Source organism: Oculina patagonica, chromosome 11 (genome assembly GCF_052425735.1).
Source record: "Oculina patagonica isolate OP01 chromosome 11, crgOcupat, whole genome shotgun sequence".
NCBI classification, from domain to species: domain Eukaryota; kingdom Metazoa; phylum Cnidaria; class Anthozoa; order Scleractinia; family Oculinidae; genus Oculina; species Oculina patagonica.
In genome coordinates this window covers 23,830,802-23,842,357 of record NC_135768.1, presented here as the reverse complement: position 1 = coordinate 23,842,357, position 11,556 = coordinate 23,830,802, and the positions used below count along the sequence as shown (strand labels likewise).

The 11,556-nt window shown below is 34.2% G+C and overlaps 1 protein-coding gene across 1 annotated transcript; it reads right to left on the bottom strand.

Annotated features, from left to right (window-relative positions):
• Positions 1 to 2,672: 2,672 nt before the first annotated feature.
• On the bottom strand, positions 2,673 to 4,809 carry LOC144631157 (tachykinin-like peptides receptor 86C). Its single transcript, XM_078489543.1, has 2 exons — positions 4,717 to 4,809; positions 2,673 to 3,719 (listed from the first exon to the last, which is right to left on the bottom strand). Exons 1-2 carry the CDS (start codon positions 4,742 to 4,744, stop codon positions 2,704 to 2,706), a joined length of 1,044 nt encoding a protein of 347 aa, XP_078345669.1. The 5' UTR covers positions 4,745 to 4,809; the 3' UTR covers positions 2,673 to 2,703.
• Positions 4,810 to 11,556: the final 6,747 nt, after the last annotated feature.

Sequence of the window (11,556 nt, the reverse complement as noted above, 5' to 3'; positions counted from 1 at the left end):
AGAGAGGACCATACTAAACGGCATTCTCTTTAGAAGTTCGAAATAATTACTGAAGTCTTTTCAAAGAAGAATGACTTAATTGCATCAAGTGTTTGTAAGAAAAGAATTCAACCTGCTGTGTAGGGATATATTTTTTTACGCACATTTACGCAATGTTGATATATTTTAAAAGTAAATTTTAGGTAAATTATATGTATTGTAATTTTAATCTTAGATTTTATTACTGGACATCTTGTTAAGACCAGCATTTTTATAAATGCTGATAGATTTCTTTCCAGGTTAAATAAAGCTTTATTGTATTTTTTATGTTAATTACGCATTTTTGGGCAAATCGCAAAAATTAAGACCCGCGAAATATGGCCGTTAAATTTTCGCGAAAGTAAGTTCGCTAAAGTAAGTAACTTTTAGGTATGTTTTAAGCTAGAAGTGGGCAAAAACTTCTTATCACAAATTCATGCCCTTAAATTTCCATATCATGTGGAAACCGAATCTAATTGGACAAAACACGTGAAAAATACTAAAAAGTAAAAATATACCAGGAGGCGAAGCTAGAAGAGAAGGCCAATCGCTGTGGTTCCCTTTCAATCAAAAGCTTCCGTCCACTGTCATGGAAGTGGACAACATTGTACTTTATACAATACCGCGCCTTAAACACAACAAAATATTTATTAAATTCACTTTAAAATTTTATATACATTTTCACCTCCAGCAATTAGCATAGCTATTGGAGGCGGGAGGTGAAGAAGAAGAAGAAAAAAATAAGGTTTACGTAATGGTTAACATGACACTAAGGTTGACAAAGAATATGAGGATATCTCTATGTCCCTATCAAAGGCATTATTTTAACATTGTTATCTTCTTCCTAATATGCTGCACCATTGAAGCTCAAATATTTGGATTTTACTGCGCTTTTCAATAGCACGCGAACTCTGAAAATCAAACGATTGCGTTTTATGCTGCCGTCAATCATAATTAAAGCGACAGCCAACGATCCTTGAAAAACTGAAACAAACAAAATCGATCGAAATCTACCAATCACAACTGGCAACTGTTTGAATCAGTTAAAGTGAAAGTCTGTTTTCTGAGAGGTCCCCTAGATGATTGACTGCGGTGAAAAAAGTAACCGTTGACTTGAACAGAGTTAACCTGTTATAAAGTTAGTATAATTATTATTATTATTATCATTGAAAGACGAAGTGACAATAACGTTTACTTCCATTACAACATCGTGGAAGCTGCGAGTATACCAGAGGTGAGGTCCGTAACGATTTCATGATCAAACGTTATAGAAATAATGACCAAGTTGTTGATGTAAACGTTGCCTTGCATCTTTTGCACTACATTTCTTTTAAAATGTCTGTCTTAAACTTCTCTAATTGCAATATTAATTCTCTTTAACTGAGCTCAATATCAACATCATACAGTGTACCGTTTGTTTGTGTTAAGTTGCTTATCGACTCTCTTGTAAAGAGTTAAGAAAAGTAAATTCCAGAATTCTGATTGGCCCATTACTCATTTCAATGAATTTTGCCTCTGCGCTTTCATTTCTAGAGCGAGTGAGCGCCAGTTTTAAAGGACAAGAAACTTCGATTATTTTTCTTCTTTGTACATTACCGAAGACCTGAAGTTTTGCTTTTAACACAAAGGCGCACAAAATAGAGACTCGGCGACCCGCTCCTTCCATACTATCCTATTCGAATTTCAGGTTTGAATAATTATTTTATTCCTTTATAAATTTCACATCTGGCACTATCGAATTAAATCTTAAAATTTCTTGGTTTGGCCAAAGTAATGTGTAAATGTGTCAATATGACATATGAGTGAGTATGAATTTCTGGGGACTGCAAGACACACTAGTTATGATACTAATTGCTGGTTATATTTTCTTGCTACAAATATCTTTCCTGCAAACCAAATTCTAACAAAAAGGTTTCAATCAATATTTTGTTAGGTTGAGATTACTCAGAAAAAGAAAACTGGCGAATTCTATTCTGCACTTGTTCTCATCCCATACTTTACATGTTTTTTTTTAAATTTTAATTTGTACACGGCCCCACAAGCTTTTAGCTTTTACCCCGTGGGGACGTGAAATAAGGTGTATGTATAAGTATGTATTAACAAATTATCCCTAAGTCCCCTTTCAAAATGCACCTTCATGTTTGAGTTGTAGAGATCAAATTAAATTCGCCACTTTCACATCTCCCATAATACACCTTGTTTACCCCCCAAAATTTTGCATTAGCATTGTTTTCAGTTTCTCTTGGGACATATACAGTCGACCCAAGGGAAATTCAAAACAATACTTATGCAAATGTTGGGGGGCAAACAAGTTGTATTATGGGAGATGTGGAAATGGTCAATACAGCTTGTTCATCATCATCATCATCATAATCATATCCTTTTTTTAAACACGATAAGGGTTTTAAGCACAAAGCTTGTGGGGTCGTGTATTAAACTAACATATCACTTAATACTGATACTGATAACAATTACTGCTAAATACTAATATATTACATTGGATCATAATTACTATAAAAATAAACACTTGTATAACAATTAGTAACACTTAAAGTCGTCGTAATGTCTGGGGAGCGACTGAACTGACTGGGCATTAAAATTAACCTCCTTGCTTTTTCAGCGCCCGGAATAAGTTCCCAACTATCAAAATATTAAAGATCTTTCACTATCAGAATAAAAATGATGTTAAATTTCCATCGCTAAATTATTATTAAACCTAAGTAGTTGGATACTTTGTACTGGTGTACGTTTAATTTGATTTTCAGAGGCATTCACCATTTCCAAATCCCTTATGTTCCTTTTCCAAATCTTACCACAACAAAGATACTGCTGAAAGCCTTTACGGAATGAGTCATTAAATATGGCGTAAATAACAGGAGTCATTATGCAGTTAAGAACCTGCAGCCAAATACAAAAAGGTACTAGCCACAAAGGCAAAGAGGCAGCAAGATTTGTTGCGAATGGATGTAGCCAAATCAGAACGAAAGTCGGCGCCCAGCAAATAAAAAACACCACAATCACAGTTACCATCATTTTGGTGACTTTTCGCGCCACACGATTCGCCATTTGTTGTTGCCGAGCGTTGCATTGTCCTGGGACCTGTCTTTTCCACAGATGGTAACTGATAATTGGATAAAATATTGCCATTACAGTAAATGGCAAAAGAAAACAAATAGCAAGTATAACAACCATGCTAAATGACTGCTTTTCATTCGAGCAGTAGGTGCTTTCTGAATCCAAAGCGATCCTTGTCGCTCCTAAAAAAGAATCTAGCGGCAGCAGAAGAGATGTCACCCATATGACAGGAATGACGAGTTTTGTCCACTTTGTCCAAGGTTTGTGTTTTAGCGGGCGGCTCACGGCCAGGTAGCGATCTGTTGTTATACCAACCAAACTAAAAACACATCCGAGAAAGGGCACAAGGACAACATAAAGATTAATTTTACATAGGACACTTCTAAGTGTTCCAGGCACCCAATCCAATCCATCGGACATATAGCTGATCAATAAAATACAAGACACAATGGTCGTTATCAAATCTGCACACGCCATGTTGAGAATCAGAAGATATGTCGTGGATTTCATGAGTTGGTTCTTCCTTACAATGTGGATGACTAGCGAGTTTCCAATGCAAGAGACAAGAAGTGAGACACTGGTCAAAGTCGTAAAAGCTACTTTAGTAGCAAGAGAAAACTCAAGTCCTGAAAAAAGGAAAAATACATTATTGAAAAGTGAAAGTTGGCTATATTTATATGATAAATGTAATTTTAAGAAAAAAGGCCTAAATGAAGAGGAAGTACCCCCAACCCGCCGTTAAAACACCCAGCCGCTGAAGATCTTCGGCGTGGATTTCAAAAGTGCGTAGTGTATTGGCCAACTTATTCCTTACTTTTTAAACTTTGGTGTTTATTTCTTTGGCGTGGAGTGTACACAGAATGCACACTGGTTCACGTTTGTAATAATAATACCAAGTCTTATTTTGGAGTACATTTTCCACACTTAGAATTGTTTAATTTATGAGAGACGGAGAAGGCTGAAATTTTCCAAAGGCTTAAATTTGTCATAAAAAGCTTTTATATAATTGCCTACAAATAGGAATTCGCAGCGAAAGAAAGGCAAGGCTTTATGTTGTCTGCAGTGTTTAATTTGTTCTCTCCCTTGAACACAATACAGCTTGTATTATATTGCTCCCTGAATTTTATTATTTGCATATTACTTTGGTCGCTCTTTTCATGTCGCATCAGTTTTCGTAGCAAATGAGATATCTTCATTGAGAATTTAGCCATTTTTCATCATTGTACGATTGCAAGAACAATTGCTTTATTTTAGAATGAAAACGTTTGAAAACATTTGAATTCGAATTTACCTGCCACCTTAAAGTTTTCTCTAGTTGCGACATCAGGGGTGCAAAGTAATAATTAACAAATGTTTTATGTTAAATTCTGGTCTGCTTTGAATTGAATTTTGACTGAAATTAATCCCAGTTGCATTTAGCATGTGAACTGAACGTTGGTTTGATTTTCTCTGCCTTGTTTTCAAAGCAGACCGCATTGCAAAAGATTATTTAAACCTTTAATATGTCACTTCAGAAATTGAAAATGGCGTTGACCGATTACAGAAAAAAATAATTATTAGTTAGATTTTAATTACATTTTAACTGGAAATTCTTTTGATATTCAACTCGCTTTCTCTCCTTACCTTCTGTCGAAATACTGTCGTTGCTCATTTTTAAAACTATCCCCGTTTGCTTCTTCAGACAAAAAGAGCAAAATGGGCAATGTAGCTGTCTCGGTGTATTAATAAAACCTTTCGCTAAGAAGGTCTAGATTGACTAAATATAGGACCTGTTTGTCGACGCACTTCGCGTTATTAATTAAACATGCACTGTTTGCCTAGAGTTGTAAAAAATCTTATTATCATTTAAAAAGCATAAAATTTAACTGAACGGCTGGAGGTAAGCTTAATAAAAAGAAATCGAGTATACTAGCAAGGTCAAAAGTATTTATTAGCTGCATGTTTCCTGATATGCTAGCCAGGTTTGTTTGATCTCTTTTTTTAATATACTGATAAGCAAAAACATTCTTTTGTAGTATATGCAAAACAGTTTTATTTCCTGTGTTTTTTTCTTTTACAAGCATATTAGTTCTTTACTATGTTAATATTGTCATTTTCATGATAATGGCGTCGATCTTTCCCTCTCTCATTGTTTGCATACAATGTACACATTTGAGAGAGTGTTTGGTGATTCTGTTTACAACAGTGCAGTTATGAATAATTTGTTTAAATACAATAAGAGACAACATTTTGCTGTAGCCCCTGTAATACCCTGACCATGGACAGAAAGATACCCAGTTTTTGAATTATGTGCTCGTGTTTTAGATAAGTGTTGCGTGCAGTACTGTTGCTACTTGACAAAATGTTTGATTAATTTTGGACACGTTTATGACAACCTTTTGATGGTTTCTGTTTCAAGGGGTATCCAACGGATAATTTCGGAGAATATCTGTTCGGAAGGCCTGTTATCTCCTCGGATTTTCTTTAGTGAAATGTCACCTCGAACCGTCGTTATATAGGAAATGTAACATCTGCTGTTTTCGGAGAGGTTAAAAATGTTGTTTTATATATGCACGAAAAAAAAAAACAGCTACGATTTTCGGAAAAGAAAACAACAGCTCGCAAATTTCGGTTAATGATATTTTGTTCCCTAAAAGTTTCTGCCACTTGCATATTGAGCTAGAAAATCCGAAAAGGATTAACTGCGCTAGTTCACATAAAAATCCCTTTAAAAGGGCCCTAAACGATACTGGAAAAAAGTACAACGACATCCCAAGACTTTTGATTGAATTATCAAAATAAAAGATGCGAAGGACGCGGAGTTGACAATTGCTGAAGAGCGAACGTAGAACTAATTTTCTTGCCCTTTAATTGGCCAGTTCAAACGGACGTTATCAGAAAGATGTCAAACAGCTACCAACAGTTTTAAAAAAATCACCTTGAAAGTATTTAACTTAATTTTTAGTTAAAATTTATTTACGTTTTATCCTCTGGGCTTCTTTTTATTAACATAACAACTGAGTGCTGTATTGACTGAGCTCGTTTACTGGCCAACAATAATTTACTCTCACGAAATTGTTTAAAAATTCTATTTGCAGGCAAATATTTTATTTATGCGTACATACATATACATTTTCCGTACATACTTTTTGGTACATATGTTTCCATGGCAATCATTTGTTTTATTCAACTGTGTTATCGTATAACCAAAGTTTGCAGCATTTTGTATACACCTTTTGCCCTTCAAGTACACCAACTAAATTTCCCTTTACGGCAGGTTGAGGCTTATTGTTCTTTGCAATTTTCAGTTATAACAGTCATAGTCTTCTGTAAAGACTTTTTTTTTGCTAAAGATGAAAAATTAAACCCCTTTTTTAATTCTAATTTCCACTCGTTGGGCGTTTACAACTTCTTGGTAATAATAGTGTAAAATTATTAAAAAAAATATTAGCCTTGAGTTTCGTTCTGCCCTAGGGAGTCCTCCAATTTTAGTCAAGTTAATCGGGGGTAAATGTTTTGTCCTTTCTTTCAAACACATTTCATTCCATAAAGATAAGGTTATATATATTATATTTACCGCAATTTGTTTAAACATCGAATTAGGAAGTATCTCCCACAATATCTGCCAGTGCATTTTTAAATTTCAATGTTGAAAAAGGTTTTTTCCTTAAAAAAGTTTCTAAGTTATGTCCACAACAGCACCATTTCGCCACTTCAAGTTTTGAATCCGTCTTGTTTAAAATTTACAACCGTATTTCTAGAACAATATGTCAGTTTTGCCATTCGCTGTTGGTACCGTTGGTAACTATAGCTTCTGGTGATTGTGTAAAAGACCACCCAACAGGATACCAAAAATGTTAACTAACCTCGAAGCCCTATTTCTAAGCCTTATTTTTTTACACTTTTTGAACGATATAATGCTTTCGAATCATTTATTGTAGAATCGTTGAATTTTGCTCAACGATTTTTTAGTATCTCCTTTCCAAAGAATGTCGGGCTTTATCCGATTAATTTGTTGTTTTTTATATAAATATCAACTCTTACGCTTTTTCTATCCGAGAAATCAACGTCGTCTGAGTTGAATTGTAATGGTTTTCTTTGAAGCCAAACATCTGTTGAGTATCACGGAGTCATTGTTGTTTACTTCGCGTACGCTGAGGTAAAATCCTACAAACATAATTCGCTTTTGTAAAATTCACTCCATTTGCACTGAACTGAACGCAGATCATTTTATAAATCTTATTTTCATGTGTTTTTAGCGTTTCAATTTTGGTTCTACGATTTTTAAAATGGTGTTTAAGTTTGTGGTCTTTTCTCAAATAAAGCGCCCACCAGGACGGTTTGCCCAGCATAACCTTGAACTTTACCCTTGATATGAACCGTGTACTACAGCATTAATATGAAAAGGTCGGGAATTCTTACTTTTTTCGGGATGGTTATTAAAGTAATTGAATCCTTTATAATATAATAAAGAGACATATGTAAACTCTTCAATTATTAAGTTTTCTAAACTTTTCACTTTATTGGAGCCTAGAATTGGTAATACTAGATAGTTAATTAAAATATAGTATCTTTGTTTGAAAAGTTGTTTTTCAAAACCTTTAACAATACCAATTTATTGTACCCTGATAGACCCGGATTTTAACAATTAAAATCGAGATGCTAAGCCTGATTGTTTATATTAAAAGGTGAAATTTAAGAATGTATTTCATGATTCGTTTCCATCTGTCTTCACAACGCAGCTAATTCACAACAAGAAAAGGATAATGTAAGTAATGCAATTTCATTTATAATTTTAGAATAACACTCAACACTCAAATACTTTACAATTATGAATAGTAAAAAATCATTCAAACCAACGCCCTCTAAAAGAATATAATTTTAGTTCTTTTCTTTTTGAGATTTTTGCTCCGATTGTTGCGTTGTTGTTACTTGCTTTCGAATTAAATAACAAATCTTAGTTGTTAAGGTACAAAAAGAAAAACTGGCGAAATTCTCCTCGAACCCCATTTTTACTAACTTAAAAAAAAACGGCTATGCAGGAATGAAATATTAGCACGGGTTATTTTCAATTTTGGAAAGGCAAGGTGATTAATTGTGTTGTGTCAACCTTTTTAAGCCTGCTTGTCTTGGCGATGTTTTGGTTTGCTTTGCCTAGTCAACTTTTTGGTTTTGGGCCAACTTTCTTACGTTGTCCTTTAAAAAATCAGCGTGGTAATGAGGAAGAGCGGGTGGCGTGTGTAACGAGGTTCATATTAATTATTTTCGGATACTCTCGGTAAATTTATTGCCGACAAGCCTTTCTTCGCCTAAATTGGCGAAAAAAGCACCATGGCTATTTATGAGTGGCATTTTCATTTTTACCTTACTAGTTTAATACTATAAAAATAACGTTTCTTTTACAAACAAATCATCAAAGCCTTAGCTTTTTAAAAAATGACATAGAACAGTTTACAAATCGGACTAAAGTACGGTTTTGTGGTAACACATGCCGATATTAGCTTAATCAAGGGAAAGAATTTTGCCCACGATCTTAAAGAAGCTTCAACACATATGGCGCATTTTGAAAAAAATTGGCAAATGTTTTGTCGTTCGTTATTTTGTACAGAGAAATTTGTTTTAACGACAGTAAACAGCTAAAACTCACGGCTTGTACCTGTAAGATGAAAACTTTTTAGATGTCTTGAGCTTCTCGTATACCTTCACAGGTCAGAACTTTTACAAAATTGTTTTCTCTTACATTTGAGGTTTCCAAAATGATCTTTCACGTTAAAAACACCTACGGAAATCGATGTGCGGCTTATTTCACAGAATTGAAGTTAATTTTGAGTGAGATGTGTACACACTGTTTTTTTCGCACGCTTTCAAACGCGGTTTTTCGAAATATAAATTTCCCAAATAAAGGCGTTTTTAAGAGTTACAACTTAATATATTTGTCAAATCTTCCTCAAATTCGGAATTTGGGTAGATTAACATATTTCCAAGCGCAATTTAAATAAGTATGTATATCTTTTTACTGGAATCAAATATTGCAAAACCCCAACACGGGTTTTAACATATTTGAGTTTAACATATTTGAGTCGGAACGTTAGAGAGGAACCATGGAAAATTCATAGATTTATCATAATATAAAATTATTATTAGTTTTTTTTTCAGCCATCTTTATTACCTTTAATTTGATATTGGATTTACGGTACCAGTGATGTAACAGTACTCGCTGCATCTTTTAGACTGCAAACACCACTATAGGTGTATAGAAACCTTAAATTATGACACCGAGCTTTCTAGCTCTGAAATAAGAAAGCTCGCATTACTTTAAAAAATAGGCTAACTGGCACGAAATAAATTATGAAAGAAATTTAAAGGATACAATTTTTTAGTATATGTTGTTTTGATATCCTTTCTTATATGCTTGTTGAATTTATATAAATTAAATATAAGTTGGATGTATATAAACTAACTTTTTGTCTCTAAATCACTCAGATATCAAATTTGCTTCAAGTCTAGCATCTGTATATTAAAATTATTTTCTTCCCAGCAATTAAGTGGCAGTTTCTCTTAAAGCGGTCCATCGCATTTCGGGTCGGAAAATAGTTTTCCCTCAAACTTTGCCCAGTGATCTATCTTAGGTTGTAAGTAAATGCAACGACTTTAGTTTTTGGAAATACGTTAAAATATATTTTTTAGAGCTCTCGACAGTGAAGGCTGCAAAAGGCCTAATTTTGAGCTTGGCCAGAACGAGAAATTTCATAAGTTGACGAGCTCGCCGCTCAAAAACAACCAAACGCACCAAATTATATTTATTATTCCTAAGTTAAGTGGTTCTTCAAAGGTTGGAAACGCATGTTAATTTTGATATATTTTGATTTACGGGTCCGTGAAAATTTAAATATCAGCAACCGTTAGATCGCTTTTTGTAAACATGCAAAAGTATCGTGTCTTCGCCGGCCTTTATTTCACGAGTCCAGACCAGACTATTCTAAATTCCAACTGAATCCTACTAAACAGATGTTAGGAAGCATAGAAATATAAAAATACTTTGCACTTTTTATCTTCCTTTGCCACAGCGACTTCGAACATTTCGTGCTTATGCGAGTAAGTAAGCTCATTTGCATAATGTGTATGACATACTCGCATAAGCACGAAATGTTCGAAGTCGCTGTGGCAAAGGAAGATAAAAAGTGCAAGGTATTTTTATATTTCTAAGCTTCCTAACATCTGTTTAGTAGGATTCAGTTGGAATTTAGAATGGTCTGGTCTGGACTCGTGGAATAAAGGCCGGCGAAGACACCATACTTTTGCATGTTTACAAAAAGCGATCTAAAGGTTGCTGATATTTAAATTTTCACGGACCCGTAAATCAAAATATATCAAAATTAACATGCGTTTCCAACCTTTGAAGAACCACTTAACTTAGGAATAATAATAATAATTTGGTGCGTTTGGTTATTTTTGAGCGGCGAGCTCGTCAACTTATGAAATTTCTCGTTCTGGCCAAGCTCAAAATTAGGCCTTTTGCAGCCTTTACTGTTGAGAGCTCTAAAAAATATATTTTAACGTATTTCCAAAAACTAAAGTCGTTGCATTTACTTACAACCTAAGATAGTTCACTGGGCAAAGTTTGAGGGAAAACTATTTTCCGACCCGAAATGCGATGGACCGCTTTAAGAGAAACTGCCACTTAATTACTCTGGACACAAAAGCTCGCGCTTCTTTGCTAGGTTGGCAGGCTTTATTGTGTAAATTGTGTCCTAAAACAAAATATTCACTAATGAGGCAAGTTTCTGAAAACGCATTTGTTTTAAGGTGAAAACGTGTTGTGAGTGTGCTATCACCTTTGTCCCTGTTTTTCCGTGGAGGGTCACATATAAATGATTGTTTGTTTGAGTGAATAATTTATGAATGAAAAACAACCTTAAAACATTTCAAGAAAATAGTACTCATGCAAACCTTCATGCTTCCAAATGTTTAATAAAATGGATATTCCTTAAGCTTCATATGTACATGATGCTTTAATCAAAGTGATAATTCTAAATCTTTATTATGATTAGCATTGTCCACACCCACCCACCCACCATCTTCTTATTTCTATTTTTTCAACTCTGTTTAAATTAACACTTTATTGCAGAATGCTCTCATTTTGAGATCAAAACTTAATAATGCATATGTCGTGGTTTAAATTTTTAAAACCAGTTTGATTTTCATTTCCCTTTGTTATAGATTATCAGACAATGGAAAATATAAGTCAAACTGGTTGAAAAAATTTTAAACCAGAGATAAATGTGAACCACAACATAAACAACTGGCTTCCTGAAAACTCTAAGCTGTCTGATTGTGTGAATACGCATCTGGCTGTTTGCTTAAAATGTTTTTAGCAAGACAGACTTAGTTTGTAACTAACTTTACAAATTGACATTCCGCAGCAGGGAGACACTCACAAACAGTGTTAAAAATGGAGTAATTCTTATTCGTATTCTTTCCCAC